The sequence below is a fragment of the Hemicordylus capensis genome, chromosome 2 (assembly GCF_027244095.1).
Source record: "Hemicordylus capensis ecotype Gifberg chromosome 2, rHemCap1.1.pri, whole genome shotgun sequence".
Taxonomy (NCBI): Eukaryota; Metazoa; Chordata; class Lepidosauria; order Squamata; family Cordylidae; genus Hemicordylus; species Hemicordylus capensis.
Window position 1 is genome coordinate 386,088,543 of NC_069658.1, and position 22,444 is coordinate 386,110,986.

Genomic DNA, 22,444 nt, shown 5'->3' on the forward strand with positions numbered 1-22,444 from the left:
TATATATATATATATATATATATATATATATATATATATATATATATATAAAATATCTCTCTTTAGACTCCTTCAAGGCATAGACCGATCTTCTCATTTACATACACATGGATGGCGCTACAGAAATATTAATATAAAAGAGTAGATGGATTTCTTTAAATGGAGGCGATTCAAGTCATCAAAGAAAAGACTTCTAGATCACCAAATATCCCATTTATAATTCAGATATTAATTACTTCAAGACCCTGTTTTCAGGAAAGTAAAGTGGGATATGAATGCTAGCATCAATAAATAGCAAATCAGAATGGCACACCGATTAGTTGCTATAACCACTGAAAACAATGATTTACAACACATTTGAGCTTTTTATAGGTGGGGAATCCCAAGGTTCTTGCTTATACAGACTACATCCCTTTTTCACTATTGCATTCTGGCTGTTCAGAACAATGGGGACAAACATTCCAGACGCTATTTTGGATGCTCTCCAAAAATAGTAAGAGAAGAAGCCATAAACAACACCCCATGTTTCAGGATCATATTCAAAGTACCAGGAGAGGGAAAGAAATATGTTTATTTCCCCTCCAGAAAGATGAATGTTCTGTCCCCATATTGGGGGAACATGCATCTCCTATATTTACTTCATTTTATAGGAGACTCAAAAGCATGGAGAAATCAACTCATACTTCCTCCCTTACTAGTTCTGGAGAATGCCCTACGTGGCCCTTTGTGTTCTACCCATCAGAGGAAACTCCTGGAAATGCACACGTCTCTACACTTCATCAAGTTCAACATTTTAAAACAGAAAAAAGCAAGTTTAAGAGGCCCAAGTTGTACAGGAGCTTGATATCAGTATGCCAGAGTACAAGATTAAAAGGGTGAATGTGTTGAATGTCTGCCAAACTCTGGTGTAAGTCCACTGAAAACCAGAGCACCACTTATACCTGAGGAAAGCTTCAAGTCCCACTGCTGGGATCCTGGGATTTGTTGCTACAACTGGGGCCTGAAGAAAACTTGATATATTAAGAAGGCTTAAGTGCTCATAGTGGTTCTTCTGGATTTGAAAGACACATTAATCTCAAATTCCCTTCATTTTTGTTAAGGCTTGTGGCTTATTACCTTTAAAAGAAAACAAAAATTCATCTCCTTTTTTTGTTTATTGTATGAAACTATCCCTGCATCTAGAGTTTTGCCTGATGGGACTATGGCATTTCATTAAAAATGTTTTTACAGGTTAAACTACTTTTGGCTTAAGTCAGGAATCCCAGGTGTGTCGACTTGGTCTATGCTCATAGAATATAACTTTTTGCCCCTCTCGAGAGAGAAGGAATGCTTTATTCCTGCAGAAAAGAAAGGGTCAAACTTTCACTCTGTCTTAACTTGGAGCAAGTCACTATGAGTGAAGTTCAGATGTATTGCCAAAATGAACAACTGTGGGGCCTGCATGGTCCCTTCTCCCCAAGTTTCAATTTTGCAAAAGATTAGCATTTGCCCTCTTCATACGTTATGGCAACCTATTGGCTTCCATGAAATCAGAAGCCAAGGAATCAGATTTGCATGAGGGGAAGGAAGGAACACGCAAGTCCAAGGCTTGTTCATGTGATGCAAACCATGGCCTGGCTTTAATTCTGAAATGAGCCTATGTGTCAGCCAATAAATTAAAGACTGAGATTTGCTGCGAAGATTAAATGGGATAACCCCATGTATGCCACTTTGAAGTCCTTAAAGGAACATAAATGCAATACATGAGTATGTCTGCAACAGCAGAATACTGTTGGGTTTTTCAAAGTCCCTACAAGGCTGCTTCCAGGAAAGAATTAAATCAGGTTTCTGAAGCAAAGCCTAGTAAAGAGTTTAGTGGGGGAAATAATGAAATCCTGTTTGGGTCATTGTTTCTCACAGTGAAGCAATGCAAGCAGTATCTGGCAAAGGAAAAGTTCCTCTCTGGCTTCTCCCCAGTTAATGTCTATGCATGTTTTGATGGCATTAAAAGGAACAGTGCACGCCAGGGTCTGCACAATGTGTCAACTGGTTATGTTGGCCAGTCCACTAGGCATGATTAATGGCTTGATTTTTATTTTATTTTTTTGGTCTTTCTGGGACTGCAAAAATAAGGAGGCGGTCAAGCACATTTAGCAGACTGTAATACATGGACGGTGAATGGCACTTGGCCTGGTGGGTTACACTCTGCAGGCCTGCTATTGCCTAAAGCAGCAGAGGCTCAACTAGCGTCTTGTACAGTCTGGTTTTTTGCATCTATGAGAATCTCCATGGTCCACCAATATGTTTTAAATGGTCCAGTTCTTTGCAGTATGCAGACTTTGATCTCTTGACATTTAAAGCCAAGCCAAGCTGTATTAATTGATCCAGTGTCTGCACTCATGCTTCAGGAGTGCCTGTGGTCCTCCTCATCCTCAGCCATTTCTGGATCAGTTGAACCTAGTTAGGCTTAGCCACTCACTGGCTACTTCTTGCTTGGATTACTGTAACATGCTCTGTGTGGGGCTGCCTTAGAGTCTCTGAAAATTTCACTTGGCACAAAAATGCAGTGGCTAAGGTTTTAACAAGCACAAGGCTTCATGATCAGACTACGTGGTTATTGTTCCAGCTACAATAGTTGTCAATTTGTTTCTGGACACGTTTCAAGGTGTTGGTCAATACACCATGGTACATAAAGACCACTACCTCCTATATTAATCTGCCTTTCTCCCCAACCCACCCCGAGTTCTTCTGCAAAGGCTCTCTAGTATGTCCTTTTGCCTTCAAAGGCTCATTTGGAAATGATGCACAACAGGATCTTCTCTACTGTGGCACCATCTTCTACAGAAAGTAGCTCCTTCTCCATGGGCATTCTTATGCCAAATGCAGGACTCACCTTTCTTCAACTAGCTCCCCCACATATAATTAATGTGTTTTGTGTGTTCTCTTTAGCGTTTGTTTTATTGACTGCTGTCAAATGGTGGATATTTAACTGTAATGCTGTTTTTAATGAAACTACTGTGTGACACATGGACATTTTTCAGGAAAAGTGGGATAAATATACTTTAAAAGTAAATAACTCCACCAAAACATGCAAAACTCCACTTTGTTAGTTGGACTTTATTTTGTCAATTCAAATGATGATTCTTAAGAGCTGATAGTGAAATTATGAAACCAACTGAATATCTCCACTCCCACCACCCCAAGGGGTAGGAATGCACCAGTAGTTGAGGTCATCATGGCTTGTTGCATTCAGGCTCAACCTCTACTTCAAAAGGGTTTTCTACAGTACATTATACTTCCTTCCAAGGTACTTCAATAATATTTTAAAAGGATCCTGTTCCATTTAGCAAGAAGGGGGAATACCCTGCTTGAAACGTGTAGCCTACCGCAGGTTTCCTGCCCCTTTATACATGTAAGTTCTTATCTGGTATGCCGCTCTAGCATAAGAATAACTTTCTCTTGCCCTCTGGTATCAGGACAATGAAAACTAAGAGCTGCTATTTATTAACCCAGGCTGGAACTCTGCCAGGAAAGTGTCTCAACTCCATATGGAATCCAGATTGGAATGGAATTGAATTAAATGACTAGGAGCTGGTTAAAGTTAAACCGGAAGGCAAGTTAGTGAAATAAGATCAAAGATTAAGGGAACCTTTAAAAACACACTAAGCAGCCCTTTATGAGTTCTGTTTCTATGAGAGGGTTTAGGTGTGAGAAGCCATGAATTTTGGTTAATTTCAGATTTTTTCCATTGAATTTTGAACAGTTTATTGTGGCATCTGGAATTCCATGCAAGGAAAGTTGAAGATAATACTCAAAGCATGCCAATGACTACTGCTGACAGGAAAATTCTCCTGTGAGGGCCACTGAAATGAAGTGGAACTACAAAAGCACTCTACTTTTGTGCAGTTCGCATTTGTTTCAACATGGGATGCATCAGAGAGGTTTGCAATGGATTGTGTCCCAATTAATGACTGGGTTTTCAAATTTCACACATGAAAAAAGAGGTGGCCTATTTTCTTGCCTGAAATAAGAAGGCAGGGTGTGATATTTAAGTGGAATCTGAGATAAATCACCATTGAACTCAATTGTTTCTTATGTAATCATTTCAAGCTCCTGTAGATCTCTCACTTCAACTCTAAGTAGGACAGACCTGTGTGTACTCTATGCCCAAACAATCCAAGTTATGGTGCAGGATTCTGCAACCTGAATTCATTATAACAGCTATGCAAGTTTATATATCCTCTTTGTGCATAACTTGTTGTCTCTCTGCTAACCACGGGATGGGGCAAAAAGCTTTACAGAGTATTTAAGTCCCCTCCTTTAGTATTTCCCTAATTCCAGCAAATGCATATTCTTAAACATACATCTGTAGTCATAAGTGTTTAAAATGTGTGTATTTAAACACAATTTTTAAAAATGTATTTACCTGAATCCAGTTTTTTTCCAGGTTCTTTGAGGTTAGAAATTGGGGGCGGGGTAGGGGGTTATCTTAAAATTCACAGTGCTGTTCCTTTTGGGCAAAAGGGTCATCTTCAATTCAGGATCATCTTCTATTCGGATTACCCCTGCTAACTTGGCAGAGAGGCACCTTTTAATGTGGTGATTCTCTTTATTTAGCAGGGGGAGAGTAACTGGCCCTATCCACCCCAGCACAGTACCTCCAGTGACTGTTGCTGGTGTCTATCTTATGTTTCTTTTTAGATTGTGAGCCCTTTGGGGACAGGGATCCATCTTATTTATATATTATTATATTATATATTATTTCTCTGTGTAAACCACCCTGAGCCATTTTTGGAAGAATGATAGAAAACTGAATAATAATAATAATTATTATTATTATTATTAAATACTGTAAAGCTCTATCTATACCTTTGAGATCTATAAAAAGAATCAGGCATTACTCGCACTATCTACACTTCTGAGAAAGTTAGTGAGACACTTAAGAGTTCATTTGCTTCTTGCTGAAAAGGTTCAGATTGCCAGGCATTTTTATTGCCAACTGCATGTGAATCGTTGCATTTATCCTGCAGGTAGAACTTGGTAGTAAAGTCACAGTGCAGCCCAGGGTAGCCCACAAGTGTTCAGCAGCCCTATTAGGATGCTTTTGTCAAGACGCCAACTTGGATCTTCAAGGATGATATCTGTGTACCAAATTCAGAAGAAGCAAGAAAGCCGATTGGCAAGAAAGTGGACAGTGAGGCTATTCTCACGATGGGGGAGAACCGAGCTAAGGGAGCCTAGCCCAGTTCTCCCCCATCATGAGAACCTCTGGACTCGCGGGCAAGCCTGGTGGTTCCACAGCAGCTAACCTGCCTAAGAACCCCTCCCCTTAAACCAGGTTAATGGAGCGAGCGCTCTCTTAACCTGATTTTCTTAGTCACGAGATGCCGACACGTCTCCACGCTGTGGCAACTCAGGAGGCCCCCAACCAGAGGGCTAAAACAAGCCTCCTCACCTTGGGAGTCTCCCCAGAATGCCCCGTGAACTCACATGGGGTGTTCTGGGACTTTGGGGGCCCCACAGCCCCTACCAGCTCTGTGACGGAGCCGGTAACCGTGTAGGCAGCCAATCCAGCCACCTAGGGCTAAGAGCCTGCTCGTGCGCAGGGAGAGCAGGCTAAGCCCACTCTACTCGCAGAAGTGCCTCAATATGATCAGAGGAGGAGCATAGTAAGCATTTCAGAGACACTAAAAGACTCCCTTTCTAGGGCGATTTTAAATCCTAAGAGTTTTTATTTTCCAGCATACCTCACCCAAGTGCAGATCTCTCTAAGAACCTCAGTTCATTTGATATATCCAACAAAGCCGACTATTTCCTACCATAGCTGATGCCCTGACAAGATTTCTAAAGTATCTCAGCACTTTTGAAAGTCCAAAATGGGTAGGATACTCAGCTTGGAGAGGGCATTAAGTCCTCTTTGGTTTCATAAATAAGTGCATAGACACACCCTATTTTATGAGCAGCTTCCTTTCTGAAGTGTAGAAATCCTGCAATCTATCATCCCAAGTACCCCCAGTTCTGCCTCTAACCACTCAGAAACATACTCCAGTAGGTTTTTGTCTTAAGTTCTCCTTACCAAGTGACTATTCAGATAAGCAATTGGCTGACCCAACCAGTCAAGAAAACACTTGTACAGAATTTTATAGATGTACAGAATTATTAGATAAGAAATCTATTCCAGCTGGCTCAAAATTGCGAGAGATTCCTAAATAAGAAAAGGATACAGGCTTATGTTTCAATGCAGGCACTTGATCTGCATCTCATTATTGTAAGTACTGGCATGTTTGGGGGATTAGCAAAAGAAAGCACTCTTTTATTAATTTTAATAACCTGTTTTGCTTCTACAGAGTAGTATGTGTTACTGTTGGCATGGAAGGATTCTCCCCCCACCCCACCCCCCCGCCAGCCACGGCTTTTGGGTGTAACCTTGCTTTGGCTCTGAAAATGCAGATTTTTTGTGGAAAGGTCATTATGTGCCTTTTGGCAAACAAAACTCTGCAAAGCATGTTCCAGGGGCCTGTGCAGCTTCAAATAAGCTATAGCAAGTGACTCTTCGCTTACACATCCTTCCGCCCTTTCCTCTCCTGCCAACAACATTTAAGCCCAAAAGAATGAGGGCCAGCAGAGAGGGTGGATAATAAAACAAGATTCCGCTGAATACCTACTTGACATCTGAAAGGCTCCAACTAGGAGGAAAGGGAAATCAGCTGTATTAAACTGATCGAATTGTAAAGCAGGAAGTGACTTTAAGACTACCTAGTGCCTGGTCAAACTGCACTCCTCAACCCCACAAAATGGGATAAAGTTTCAAGCCCATGCCATCTCCTGTCATGCTTCAATACAGAAGATGCTTACTAAGTACAGCTGGAAGAAACACCGGCCCAGTTCAGACGTACATGTTAACTGGAGTCAAGCATGGCCGAGGTTTCAATTCTTAACTCCAAATCGCGCCGCAAATGTTCACCAAACTGTGACCAGCCAAACGCCAGTTGAAGGAGAGGGGAGCCCCTCCCTGCTGACCAGTTGTCGAGGCACATCCCCACTGCCTCTATGATTGGCATTTGGAATAGGCACGAAACCACGGTTATAGCTGAGTCAGCATTCGGGTGTAACACTTCGGGTGTAACACTGAGGCAAGACCTCAGTTATCGGTGACAAAACTTAAGAGATAACCAAAGCTTCCAGCTGGAGTTTGGTTAGGCAAACTGGAGTTAGCTTTTGGCCTGTAACCATGGTTTTGAGTGTTCAGACCTACTACAGTTACAGTCCTAGTCAGCTATAACTGTGGTTATCCTGTACATCTGAACTCAGCCACCATGTCCTCACCTATGCTAACTATGGTTAAGCAAGGGACAGTATTATGTCTATATGGGGCCACTACAGTTATTTCAACACAGGTTTCTTTGATCTGCAACCCATGTCATGCTTAAAAAGGCGGCTGGGGTGGGTGGGTTGGATTTCAGGGTCAAGGAGATCTTGCATTCAAATACTGAAACTGCAGTATCTTCCAGATTAGGTACTGCGTTATAGTTCACCGGCAGTTCGGGAATGTGCCCAAGACCAGACCCTGTTCCCAGTATTACTATGTGCAATGTTTGGAAGGAGGGCACACAGTAATTGTCTGCACAGGTTCTTTGTCTTTCCCCCGCTGCCCAAACATGCTTAAACAATACCAAAGAAAATGCTTTCGAAGGGACATATTCCTCAAACATTAACAATCTATGGGAAATAGCTGGTTATTGCTCTCACTTGAAAACTTCATCTATGTTTGAATGTAGGCATTTAGAAATGTTTTCAGCTAGCTACCAGACATTAAAATATAGGAAACCCATAAACCGGTGTTTTAATGAGCAGATCTCATCAAGATAGAAGAAATGTTTGTTAAAGTTTGACTTGCCTAATGCAGAGCAACCCCTGAAGGTAACAGGGGCTTACATTTCTGAATTCCAGTAAAATAAGTTTGCAGATCTTGGCTAAGGTACATGGAAGCCGTTTTGTAGTGAAAACCTAGACCTAGAGTTAAAGCACTCGGAATACATGGAACAATCTCTCATGGAGTAGTGCTTTTCAACATGAATAAGAGGATTGGAATCTTTGCTGAACAGCTGCAAAGAGAGATTATTCAAGCTCATTGAGGGACCCCAACTTTCCTTCCTTTCATTAAAATACAGTAAAAAAGATCTGAGGCAGTAAAGTGGGGTTTGTGTGTGCAGTAGTTACCCTTTCAAGTAACCCTTTTATGCAAAAAAGAAGTCTCTTTATTCTACATCTATTTAATAAAGCTCCAATTCTCGATTTATGAAACTATGTGTATGAGATACATTATATACAGTAAATTCTGCTGAGGATTTCTGAAATGCACTGTAACAGAATCCCCAGTTGCCCTTTCTGTTCAGCAAAGTGACTATTGCATCTCCTACTTTGAGTCAAGCAGGCAATCCCCTCCACTTCTGTAACAACTAGAACAGCTTACCCCATATGCCATGGAATCACTATGATTATTTATTTGCCCTTGTCAGCAAGCAACAGCCAGTGATGTGGGATGGGACTGTGGAAATGCACCTCAAAATGATGTCAGGACATAGCACAAGCTGTACTAGATGCTACAGAAATTGAACTCAACACAAGACTCCTGTTTTGGGCAACAGCCTAATATTTTTACTTTTTATTTCATTTCATCATAAGCTGCTTTTGGGGGCCTCAAAAGCAACTTATAATCATTAAAAATATATTCAAACTAGCTTAACCCATGCAGTGCATCTGTGTGCTAGTACCTGATTGCTCCCCTCACCCCCTGCCACAGCCCCCCTCACCTCAGAGATCTCCCCACCCTCCCCTGAGCCGCACTCCTGCTCCTCCTCCATCCTGTTGCTTCCACCCCCCTCATCCCTCTTGGTCACTCCTCCATCCCTTTACTACAGCCCCCTCACCCCTTGGTCACGGCTGCAGCATTGCTGGTGCCTAGTGGCCAAGCTGCAGCCTCCTATCCCCAGAGACCTCCCCACCCTCACCCAAGCCCCGCTCCTGCTCCTCCCCAGAGGAGCAGCAGCAGTTGACCGGGCGCTTCCTCACTGCCACTCGTTCCACTCAGGCCGCTGACAGGCTCGGGCCCATCCCTTGCCCTTCCTTCTTTCTCTCTTCCCCTCCCTTCTCTCTCTCTCTCTCCCCCCTACTTCCTGATTTAACAGATCTTGTTTCATCTAATTCACACATCAGCAGCCTCCTTCTCCTGAAGGGGCTCTTTCCTCCCTCACGACCCCTCTTTTTGCAGACCCCTGCCCACTATCCTTTTATATATAGATTCCTCTCCTCTACATCTTCCAACCAGTGCATTCCAACTGACCTTAACCATCGCAGGCTCCTCCATCCTATCTGCATATAGAATCCCCACTGCCCAATCACCACAGTGCTTTTGCTCATGAACTCTCGCGAGAGCTGCCAAGCATGGAATTAGCCATGGGTATGCCTTAGAGATTTATATAGATAGAAGATAGAAGCTCTGCCAGTGGAACTGGCAGGGAACATTATCCACATATGGACAGCACATATTCAGAACATCCCCAGCCATTGCCATCCTATGCTGCAAGAACAGTTAAACTGTACACAATTGTGAGTTAAACTTACTCCTTCACTTCTACCAGGAATGTTCCCCCTACTTCTACCATTCACAAACACAGGAGTGTATCATGTGAGTACATGATAGCAAATCCAACCCAAACTAGCCTTAAAATGAAGCTACAGTGGTTTTGCCTTCCAGCATGCCTCCCTCATGCTGAAGCACTCTTTTTGGAGCTCGCGAGAGAAGCTACAGAAAACGTAGATGAATAATGGTACACACAACTGAATGGTTAAGTGCTAAGGGGGGGGGGGAGAAGTCCAAACCAACATATTAAGAGACTTAGGGTTACAGCACACCGTGGTCATTCAGTGCTCCAAGAAGCTTGCTCACAAACTTATTTTTTCATTGGATTATTTGCAAAGCCCAGACTGAGTGGAGAGGAGTGTAAACTAATAAAATGCTCGATCTATTAATTAAAACCTTGGCACTTTGCCAAAGACAGCTTATGTGCTGTTGCACTCTGCAGTGTCATGATTCTGGGGGCAGAACAGGTGATTACAATATTAATAAGATGACTGGTGAGCTTTGATCACAGCTAGGTTAGGAAAGGAGTAGAAAAAATTAAAGGCTGGGTTCATTATCATCATTGGAGTGTAGGAAAACAAGCATTTATATTGTTGATGAAAGAACATGACAAAGCGGGGGGAAGGGGGGGGGATTCTCCACAAATGAGAAACTTTGCTACATACCATCTCAAGACTTTATTCTTAAAACAGTAAGTTCATTATCCACAGAAGTGAGATGTTAGCCATGAATTTTTCAGACCAACACAACCTAACTCAGATACTTCTTTAAAACCAAGGGGGAAGGGAAGATGCTGAATGTTTGGACTAAAATCTTAAGAGTCTAACCAAGGGGTCACTCCTACGTTTTCACTGAGTTATAGCTGTACTTCAAAAAGGAAATATTTCCAGCTCTGGAGAACTGGGCTGCCCTCTTAACAATAGCTTAAAGTCAGGCTTGTAATGTTGCACAAGTCAGAACGCTTGTCTCTAGTCTGTAGTTTGAATTTTCATAGGGAGAAAGTTGGGAAATCTATTGAGCTAATACTTGCCTGCAGAAGGCCCAAATGGTATAAAAGTGTCAGAAGAATAGCTGACAGATAAAATATGGATAAAGAGTTCAGCTTTCCTTAATGCTAATGGAAGTTCAGTCAACCAAAGGAGACTGCAAGACTGTAAGCATATGAAGTCATATAAAAAGGATGACATTTTAATACCATCCTTTCATTATTTCAAGAACAAAGGATTTTTATTGTTAAAACAGAACTTGCACACAGATTGATCAGGTAATGTGTTAGAAAACAGATCCTAAGATGCTAAGCGATTCTGTGACAGTGAAATCCCTGAATGAACATTATGATCCCAAAATAGCCAACTTTAAAATATCACAGGCAGTGCAGGAATAAACATCTGCCTGTATGTCTAGCATGTAGTTGTAATGGCAAATGCGCCACCTATCAGCTATACAGAGAGTTGCAGATGCTAGCAAATATAGGATGCTTGCATATCAAAGGTCACCAAAAGACACTTTTAACTGACAGAGAGAGCCAACACCACTTTGCAAAGAAGGAAAATGTTTATCTTCAGATAAATAAAAGCCAGCAAGAAAAGCTTATGGTACATAAATGGGATGAAGCCTTTTTAAAATAGGTTGCTGCAGGAGGATGTGTAAAACTAATACAGATTTATTAAGCAATGTTCCCATGGCAAAACCCCTGCTTTTATTATGTCCCACTATGATCAAGTAATATAACTTGATTGACTATGATGCCAAATGGGGCTCTGGAGGGCCACTGTTCCTGCAAAACTACCCAGTGGATTGTGTGAATGTAGAAAAGGAGTACCTAGAAGTCCCATGACCTTTTCCTAATTGCTGCAAAAAGACATCAGTATGTCCTAGGTTGCTGTTAATTGCTGGAAGCATTCATGCCATGCTGCCAATTTGAGGCCATTTTGAGGGTGGAAGAAAATGGGTTTAAAGCTGCAGATGGTTTAGTTTAGAGATGGACCGACTCAGGCATGGTTAGAGGGGCTGCAGGATGAGATGAATCCTATCAGTATGCATCATTCTCATGATGAGATCATGACAAGGAGGTAATAACACAAGCCCTGAAGAAGCCCTACCATTCCTTTATGAAAAAAAGAATAATTAGGTCAATGACCACCTATCGGAGGAACAAAAGCAAGCCAACAACAATGAAGTCAGAATAAGGGAGTCTCCAGCGAACTACAGTGGTTGAATTGCTTGCCAATCCACCCATGTACATGCAGCACAACCAATTCTGTGCCGTTCTGACATCTGGGTACAAACAGTTCCTAACTGGGAGGGGAGATTGATGTAGAAGACACAGTCATGTGGGAAGCAGCCCCAAGTTTACAAGGCATGGCCCTTCTTCCAAATCACATTGGTGGTACTTCCCTGATTTGGGGCCTTCCTCACAAATTCATACTTGTACACTAGGTAAAGGGTACACTAGGTAACACTTTTCTTCACCCAGGCTTTTAATTAATGTTGTTTTAATGGTTTTAATGCTGTTTTAAAATATTATTTTAAAATTTTTATATTGTTGTAATGTGTGTGTGTCCCCACCCCATTTTTGTCTTAACGAATGTTTTACTTTGTTTTTATTCTGTTGTAAACTGCCCAGAGACGTACGTTTTGGGCGGTATAGAAATGTTTTAATAAACTAAATAAAATAAATAAAAGTGGGTGAGACCAAAAACTGGGTTGAGATTGTACTTGCTACCTCAAGGTAAAAACTGCAGTGGACACAGGTTAACTTCAAGGTAGCAGGCAGAATAGTATATATTGAGGCTATTCACACAATGGAGGAAAACCGGGCTAAGGGAGCCCAATCCGGTTTTCCTCCATCACACCGGCAGCTAGCCCACCAAAGTAGCCCCCCCCTTAAATGAGGTTAGCAGAGTAAGCACTCCACTAACCCCATTTCTCGGATTGTGAATTGTCGCTGCGCGGCTCCGTGCCGCAGCAACCCGCAAGGAGACTCCCGACCTGGAGGCTAAAACAAGCTCCTGGTGTTGGGCGTGTGTGTGTGTCTCCGCAAGTGCATGGGGCATCCTGGGACTTCCGGGGGCGGGGCAGACCCCAATCCCCACCGCCCCTACCAGAAGGAACTGGTAGTTGTGTGGGCGGCTGATTCGGCTGCCCAAGGCCGACGACTGATGGTCTGCGGGGAGTGTGGATTTGATCTGCTCTCCCCGCCAAGCCCCTCCCAGCTCTACACACCAATCGTGTGTAGAGCCTCACTGACTGTCTATGAGAGCAAAGGGCTGCCAGATTATTCGTTTTTAAAATGCCCTATCACCTTTCTTCCTAAATTAACTCCTCTTCTATACCTGAAAGGTACAATATTCTTAGTAGATTAACCTAGAATACCTTCAGTCATTTGTGACTAAATGGCTTCCCTGTGATCCCTACTTCAGACAGACAGAAAACAGATATATTGCAGACTCCAGAATACCTATTTCACATAATAATTTTGGTATGCATTAAACATTCAAGACCCAGGAAACTACAGCTGCTGTGAAGTATTTCATAACTCACCAGAAACCATGTGCAAATCAGATGCTGCCCCCTTGCTTATTAGTTCATACTGGAAGCCAGTAATCTTCCGACTAATGTCCTGCTGAGGGGTAGCTTCGACAAAGAGTCCGCCCTGATCAAAGCTGAAGCAATGCACTCTGGTGGGACTGTGGTCTCCATCTTGGACCAGCAGTTTCAATTCTCCAGTTTTTTCCAAATAAATATTTGCTCCTGCAGAGTCCTTGAAGGGTTTTATGCAAACCGTCCAATGTTTGGAAGAGGAAGATAAAATATTGGGTCGCAGATTGACTATCAGCGCTCCAGTGGGATACATCCATTCTATGGATCCTTCTGAACAGCGGAGGTAGATCTGTTCAACGTCTTTTTTATGAGATTCGTGTGTTAATCCACTGAGGGGGAAAGAAGACAGAACATGTTATTGTAAAGGCTCTTGCATTTATTTTAAGACAATACTGTACACTCAGAGAATACATATTGTGGGAATTCATATGAAGGCTGTGGAACATCACAACACAATGTAGCTTCAGACAGACCCTCAGGGCTTTAAAAAGGTGTTTAGTTAAGTGTTCAATCGTTGGTGCTTTTCTCAAAAGGTGGGGGGGAAGATTCCACTAACTCCATTTTGCAGGATTTCTGCAAGGTTCCGATTATTCGCTTTTATAAATTATAAATGGGGCAATAGAATTAAAACAAGGACAAATTCATTGGAAATCAGTGGCTGAGGGGGAACTCTTAGCCCCAAGTCCAGGTCTACACTGCAGTCACACCAACTACTATATCCTATACATTTTCTGAAGTTTGTCTTAACTATGGTAATAGAACTGCAAAATGCAGTTCCATAATTTCCAATCGTCTTTATAAAAATTTTGATTTAAAAAAAAAAAAAGTAAGCTGTGCACAGAAACAGGAGATACAGTACTTGGGAGTTTAGTATGAAAAGCACATTTGATTTAAGAGCAACTAGCATTTAAACTAGTTGTGGGAAGACATAAGCGGGGTAGGGGAGAAGGAGAAGAAGCACACAGGCCAACATATGGTTTCCATTTAAGGGGAAAGTGACTGACATTATTGGGAATGTCAGTATAACATACTGTTTAGAGGTTACTGAGGAAGCTCCAAGAAACTCAGATTTTAATAATAATCACCATAATATTGTCTGCAACCATACACTGCAGAATAATCCTTAAAGCCACATCAAGAGCACAGAAGCTTGTGGGAGAAGGAGTTGTTGACCTCTATGCTTTTGCCCTCCAGCACAAGGAAACATCTCTCAATGAGATGTTTCATGCATATGTTGTTTTGCCTTGTGCATAAAGAGCAGTTTTGAGCAGTTTGTGTGTATGTCAATACTCTTCAAGTGTGCTGCTCTCAGAATGCCAGTGTGGTCCTGGTAGGCAACATATTGAGTGCTGAGCTACATCCAAACTTCTCTACTGACTGACCTTACGAAATATGGTTGCTTCCATCATCCCCATCTATAAAATGGGAACTGCAATTACAGCCTAGCTCACAGAGCTGAATATGGCTGAACCAATGAAGAAGAAACCATTTGTTGGGGGTGGGGACCACCCTTGATGCTTAATTCCCAAGGTAAGCCTAAAACCTCTGCTCCTTTATCCTAAGTATGTTGCCATTACTTCGTGATAACAGCACATAAGTCATGCTCAGAGGCTCTCTTAATGGTGACACATGTTCCAAGACTCAACATGGAAACAGAACCCTTTATGCCCCAGGTCACTGACACTTTAGTAATTATTTTGCTGCAATTGCATCAAGGGAAGAAGTTGCTGAATTTCCCCCTAAAATATTCATTAACATATAATTGAAACACCAGTATGAAGACCAAACTTCATATGTTTATGATATGAGAGACATGTAGTGATTAGAGTGCTGGACTAGGACTGGGGAGAATGGAATTCAAATACCCATTCAGCCACAAATCTCACTGGGTAATTCTGGGCCAGGCAGTTTTTTCTCTCAGCCTAAAGTACCTCACAGGGTTGTTACGAGGATAAACCTAACCATATACACTGCTCTGGGCTCCTTGGAAGAAGAGTGTGCTAGAGATGCAAAAAATGAAAATTAAAAAAATATCATGTTTTAGAACTAAAGCCATTTCAAGGGGTATCTCTTCACAGAAATTAGGATAATCCAGAAAGGTCACTGGAGGAGAATGGGAATTTCCCTTAGAGGTTCTGCAGTAAGTGAACTTGACACTGATGAATTTTTGCATGAGGAGTGTGTCTATGAGCCTGTCTTGTTGCTGAAAGGTAAGTGGGTACATTACAGAAGTTTCCTTTGAAGACAATTATATCCTGTAAGTTACAAAGTGCCATTCAGGAGAGAAGGCAAGTTGGGAAGAACAGAAAGTTAGGATACACATAAAAGAAGTCTATTGGAATGGAGGATTCAAAATAGTGAGTGAATTTCAAAGCACACTACTTGGATGGCTAGATGCTCATGGCCTTATTAAAGCTGCCACTCACTAGAGCTGGTTGAGATGGAAAGACAATTTTGCACAGGGAGCTAAAGGACTCATTAGCAGAAGGTGTTTAAGCATAAAATTAAAATAAGTTCTCCAACATGCAAGAGATCAGAGAGGCTATTTTAAAACCTAATACAAGGAGGCTGTTACTATTATTCGTTTCTGTCAAATATGGAAAAATCAGTTGTATTGAGAACAGAGGCACTGCTCTGTAACCCACCCACCCTCGCCCTCCCCCAAGACCACACAATCTATTCTATGAGCTACTGCCAACTCATCTCACATTCCTTCTATCCATGCCAAGAACTGTACACTTTGCTAAATCCAGTAGTTCCCTCATCCATACTGAAAGGGTCACACATGCCATTAAAAAGCTGCACATACCACATTGCATATTAAAATATACAGACAAATTTCTGCATCATTACAGCCAAGGTGATCTAATTTTTGCACTTCAACTTGGAGGCCATAGTCTATTTCAAAGTCTGTTTCAGCCAAGAGACACAGAAAATTGCTGGAGCAAAATAATCTATGGATCATTTTTCATACTGGGAGGGAAATATTCCCAGAATTTGCCAGTTGGTAAACTGAGATAACAAAGAAGCATCAGAATGAGTGGGAAACATTTCAGAACAGAGTATTTCCATTTTCAGATGAAAGCTGCATAAGAGGTCTTGCAAAATGGAACCATCAAAAGTATCCCTCTCAAAAAGAGAAATGGAACATTCTCTTTATATAGGCATAAAAATGGAAGTGTAGTTTCCTCATTTTGTTCAGGTTAATCTTTATTATTTTAAAACAATCAGGAACTATGTGTGTGTGGCAATGAGACAGACTAGAAAGTCAGGTAGATATCTTTTGTGGGGGAGGGGAAATACAGGAAGTAGGATTGGTATTTACATTGCTACTATCTTCAAGTTACAGATCTTGGGAGCCTTGTGATCCCAATCCTCTCACTATGACACATGACACCACCATAGATTAAGTAGTAGGGTCACTCACTGATGCACTGCAGCTTGCCTGGCTGACTCTTAGCGCCTGTTCACACAGTCAACTAATGGCTTGTTTTTCCACTGCCCCTGTGCACTACACTACATGTTTGTTCCAGAGCAGTTTCTGCCATTGTAACAGAATTTTTGGAGGAGTGGGGTTAGCAGGAATTGCCATGGAACAAATGCATGTATCATTACCACATGCACACAAAATACATTCCTCCATGCAAATCTGTAGGCAGGGATGAAATTGTGTGGGGAAAAAAGCTGCTTTTTGACTGTGAAAAGGCCTTACATGCTAAGGAACAAGCATCTGGTGAAGGCAGACAACTGGGATACAGACTGACTGCATAAGGCTAGGCTGGATACAAAGAGCCTTCCAAATTCGAGGAATTACCTGATTGCCCCAGGATATGCAAGGCTCGTTTGCCCCAAGCTAGAAAAGAAAAGAAAAAAAAAGCTATCTTAGAAAAATCCACCAACTCTTAAAGGATTATTGTATACACAAGGATTACATTTATACCCTTATTTCGAGAACCTCAGTAGCCACAGAACAACCCAGTGAGGTAAATTAAGCTGAAAAAGTGGGTGGAAAAGCCACCCAGTTAACCAAGAAGGAATCTGAACTAGCCTTCCCATGTGCAAACAACGAGGCGAGTCTCACAACCAGTGAGACTCGCCAAGAGTGGGTTAGTGGGGAGAGTGGGCTAAGCCTGTCACGGAGCTGGCGGGGGCTGCAGGGATCGGGGGGGCTGCGTGGCCCCTGGAAGTTCCAGGATGCTCCACATGAGCATGTGGGGCATCCTGGAGCGACCCCCAGGGCCAGGAGACTTGTTTCAGCCTCCTGGCAGGGGTCTCCTCATGCGTTGCTGTGGCGTGGAGCCACACTGCAGCAATACATGATCAAACAGACGGGGTTAGCGGAGCGCTCGCTCTACTAACCTCATCTAAGGGGAGGGCTCAACACAGGTTACCCGCATTGAGGACACCAGGCTCGCCTGCCAGCCCGGTGGTTCTCACGATTGCCAAAAAGCAGGCTAGGCTCCCTTAGCCCGCTTTTTGACCATTGTGAGAACTGCCTCAACATCTTTCTTGCACCCACATCACACAACTCTCAATTAAGTAGAAACAATCAGAATTAACAGTTGCAGGGGTTACAGCATCAGCACCTAGCCTTTTAAGGAGTCTAAAAGTCAAGTTGTTGACTTAGTGCCATTTCATATCCTGAAGTCTGAATAGTATGACTTAGACCGGAGCTACCAGTTTTGGTCAGTTCCACCTATTTTTCAGGAATCAGATGCTCTCTTCTTGTGCAATTACAAGTGTCAGCAACCGTGTGTCATTCCCTGAAACTAAAATACTTGATGACAGACTGGGGGTGGGGGGGGGGAAATGGGTCAACCCCACAACAGGGAAATGAGTCATTTTGCTCACCAACATCCCCTGTGGCTGCCATTCAGAATACTGACAAACCCATAAGCAAATTATATGAAGCCCAGAAGCAAGAGTTCATTCACCAGTATAGCAATATAAAAGTAAGAAAGAGCTGGTCAAAGACAGGAGCCAAGCAACTGCACTACAAATCAGGAAACCCTCGGTTTGAAGCTTGCCTTTGCAATGGGCCCACAAAGTAGCCCTCAGGCAGGCCACTCTCTCAGCCTCCAATCTGCATATGGAAGAATCATCCTATTGATTTACTTTACAGGGCTGTTGTAAGAACCATTGGCGAATATATGCAAAATGTTTAACACTCCAAAGTGCTATGCATTATTATGGAGATCAATTGTTGACCAGCACTCAGGGCTGGAAAACCTGGGAAATGCAGATTCAAATCTTGTTCATCTTGGGAAGTTACCAGTCAGCCTCAGTTACTCTTCTATATGACTTGACTAGCAAGCCAGAGGTTGCCGGCTTGAATCCTCACTGGTATGTTTCCCGGACTATTGGGAACACCTATATCAGGCAGCAAAGATATAGGAAGATGCTGAAAGGCATCATCTCATACTGCGTGGGAGGCGGCAATGGTAAACCCTTCCAGTATTCCACCAAATACAACCAAAGGGGTCTGTGGTTGCCAAGAGTCAACAACGACTCAATGGCACACTTTACCTTTATAATCACTTATCCCAGAGATTTATTAGAAATATATGTATGTATGTATATGTATGATTTATTAGAAATATATGTATGTATGTATATATGTATGGAGATCCATCATTTTCTATGCACATTGGAAGTCTGGACTTTTAATTCAGTGGTTGACAGTCTATAGCAGGCATCCCCAAACTGCGGCCCTCCAGATGTTGCTGAACTACAACTTCCAGCATACCCAGCCACAAATAATTGTGTCTAGGGATGCTGGGAGTTGTAGTTCAGCAACATCTGGAGGGCCACAGTTTGGGGATGCCTGGTCTATAGGTCTCTCTTCCTTGTTTGATAGTAAGCCACACTAATGTTAATAGAAGTTATTTTCAGACAGATGTGCCTAGGACTACAGCCTAAGCAATTATGAGTTTTGTACATAAAGCTACTTCAGCAAGCACACTATCAGGAGCATGATGGTGAAACTGTTAAAATGCACAACTGATTTGGGGACAGTTTAGGCAGGACTGCTGACACTATCTGATAGCATTCAGCACGTGTCCTGTGTCACTATTTTCAGTCATTATCTTTCTAGATAATGCAAATATTTGCAACTGTGCATGTGACAATTCTTAACACTTGAGATAATTCTTTACTATCTGGATTCCCCCCAAAAGCAAATAGTTACACTATCTGGATTCTTTCCCCCATTCTTCCCCCAAAAGCAAATAGTTGAAAAGAATGTTACAAAATCCTATTTGATCCACCACTTTGGTCTTTTTGCTATTCTCACAATAGTCTAGTATTCCTGCCTCAACCATCCAATTTAAAACAAGCATAAGTCTTATAAAGCCATTTATTGGGTTCTTGGTTTTAAAAAAATATCAAAAAAGCCAAATATAGGTTGCAGATGCACTTCATTTAGCAATGGTTTCATGTCTGAGTGAGAGAGCCTTTTTCAAAGTCATGATCTATAAAGGATTTTGAAAGTCATAAAGGCTCAGTAAAATTATTAGGGGGGAGGAGAGAAAAAGAGCCAATGCCCCTGTTAAAAGATTTCACAACCAGAGTGATTAGCATAGCTGTGGCAGACAAGAAGCAATGGGTAAGAATTTGCCATCAGCAACGCTGATTTAAATCTAAGGTAACAGCAGTGACGTGATGCCACAGGTGTAACAAGAGATCAGACTCTAGACCACTATCTTTCGAGACTAGCATTGTACAACAGCAGGTGCTGCAAGGAAGGTGAACTCTAGAGGATGTCAGGGGAAATGTTAACACCCGCTCAAACTCCTCATTTTACCAATACTGCTTCAACTATTTTGAAGGAACACCTACCAACTGCACAGAGCAAAATCGGGCTTCCAAGTCTTGATTAGATTTCTTCCCTCACCCCCACCCCCTTTACGAAGTTAAGCAACCTCTATGGAGGGGGCGGAGGGACATAACCCTGCCTAGTGTTTCAGAATAAACTTTTTAAGATCAAGGTCACCTGATCTATTTAAGCAAAGCCAACCAGCTAGAAATTTAAAAAATCCCAGAACTAAAACTTCTACAAGTGCGTACAATACCCGCAAACCCTGTCAACTTCCCTCACAAAAGCAGGGCTTACAAGCCTATTGTGTTGCAATTAAGTTAATGCTCGAATGCAAGAGGTCGCCAGCTAGAAGTTACAGAGAGTGTGTTATTCTGGTGTTGGGTTGCACAGATGTGGAGGGTGCTGTGGTCAGTAGAAAACGCTCTCTACCTTTGTCTGCTAGAAGCCAACCGCCCTCCGCTCCCCCTCGCCCGTTGCTTTGGCAATGCTCATCCCGAACACTCCTGGAATGTTAATCAAACTGTCCCCTCCTTCCCCCTTCCAATAAATCAGAGCAAACAGCAGAGGAAGAAAGATTTCTTTTATCCTTCTGCAACAATCAAATCCATGTGTCCATGAGCTGCGGGAAGGGCAAGCCAGCACGGCTAAGCGCCTACTCCCCTCCCCTCTCTCTTCCCTTCCAGGACGAAACTTCACTCACAACATTGGGGAGAGAAGAACTAACACCCACCCACACCCACTACGCACCCAAGGCTATCCTAGGAATGAACGGCAAGGGGCGAGATTGACCCCAAGATCTCCGTGTCGTGCATTAACTTCGCCATTAACCCGATCCAAACCACAGTGGTTGAATTAGTGGTGGGAAGAAACTCTGTTAAAAAAAAAAAAAAAAAAAAGCTGGAGGAAGAGAGAGAGAAAAACCAGAAGCCCGAAAAAGCAGCGAAAAGTAAAGATAAGGCAGAGCAGCATCGCTTGCCCTTTCGGCGCGGGCGCACTCAAGTTAAAAGGAATGTAGCACGGCGATGGGGGCGGGGGGAGCGACCCCTGCGGTGTGCATGCTTCCCTTAAAAAGAGCGATCAATACCCCCCCCCCAACACCCGGACACAGAGGAAAGCCCAGCCAGAGAAAGGAAGATGGGATCGAGCGCGATGGGGAGAGGGGTTGCTCACTTACAGAGCCTGCAGAAGTTGAAGGAGCGCACCTTGAGAAGCGAATCCCAGGCGCGGGGATATGCCCGGACAAAGCCCGAACCCTTAGCAACGCACATGGGGCTGCACATCCGAGTTCCCCGCCGACCCTCCGAGGACTCCCATGGAGCCCCTGCCAAGTTCTTACCTCCCCTTCCAGCTGCAGAGATCGCTGGAGTACTGCGCCGTGCAGCCCCTGTCCAGTACCAGAAGCCCTAGCAACAACAGTAGCGGTGACGGCGGCGGGAGCAGCAGCCCGGGCGCCGGGGCTCTCCGCATGGTCCCCGCCGGGCTGCTTTGGAATGGATCCACCAGACGAGGCAAGAGGAGAGCGCCCGTAGCCTGCGCTACATGGCGAGAGGAAACCCGCTCCGAATCAAGCCGCTAGCATGAGCCCATCTCCGTTGGCCGGCTACTCCACTCAACACTACACTCGTTTCTCCAACTCAGCGCTCGCTCTGCGTTCCAGCTTAGCTAAGGGCGGGGAGCCACCTCGCCACAGGAACCACCCACTCAAAAGCCGGCTGTGAAAACCCGCAATGGAGTCTTCGCGGAGCGGACTCCATCCCTTCCTGCACAGCCTCGCTGCTTCTCTCTATCTAACATTGCAGGAATGCTCTTTCTCTGTTAGTTTCAGGATCAGGAACATCACTGTCACTGGAATAGACTAGAGCGGGGTCTCCCCTCGACTGAGAATGTCTGAGTGAGTCAGTGACAGGACTTCTGCGCTAGAAAACAGCTGGTGGCTGGCAGACAGACAGACATTCAGCAGGTGAAGCCTCTGCTAGTTTGTGAGGGGGAAAGCATCACCAATAAGAGGTGCACCTAGGTAACTTTGGAGCCTGAACCAAAAGGCCTTTGGAGCCCCTTTCCCCTGCAAATTAAGCATCATCATGCTTGGCTGGGCGACCACATCACACGGGACAGACTAAAGAGGATTTGGGAGGCCCTGGACTTTGGGCTGGAGTTCCAGGGGAAAGAGCACCTCTGTTTCCTTGACATGCGGTTGCTAAAGACAGAGAAAACCTGTCCCCTCCCGCAAAAAAAAATAAAAATTATTTATTTATTTATTAAGTTTATACTCTGCCCAAACTTACGTCTCTGGGCGGCTGAGACATGGCAATTTTCCAATGACTTCGGCAATTGTGATGTCATCTACAGCTCGGAGTCACTGGGGGGGGGTGATGGGTGTATGCCATCTGGATCTCACTACT

General features: G+C 43.3%; 1 protein-coding gene across 2 annotated transcripts in view; it reads right to left on the reverse strand.

The window, feature by feature from the left end:
* Positions 1–21,778, reverse strand: part of METRNL (meteorin like, glial cell differentiation regulator) — a 34,480-nt gene extending 12,702 nt beyond the window's left edge. The window contains exons 1-3 of one of the 2 annotated variants that reach the window (XM_053300967.1): positions 21,379–21,747; positions 17,040–17,078; positions 13,166–13,554 (exon numbers count right to left, since the gene is read on the reverse strand). In XM_053300967.1, the coding sequence (XP_053156942.1) occupies positions 13,166–13,554; positions 17,040–17,078; positions 21,379–21,509 (559 nt within the window). In that variant the 5' untranslated portion in view covers positions 21,510–21,747. Of the gene's footprint in view, positions 1–13,165; positions 13,555–17,039; positions 17,079–21,378 lie in introns of both variants that reach the window. The other variant, XM_053300968.1, reaches the window with a different exon arrangement.
* Between the last annotated feature and the right edge of the window lie 666 nt (positions 21,779–22,444).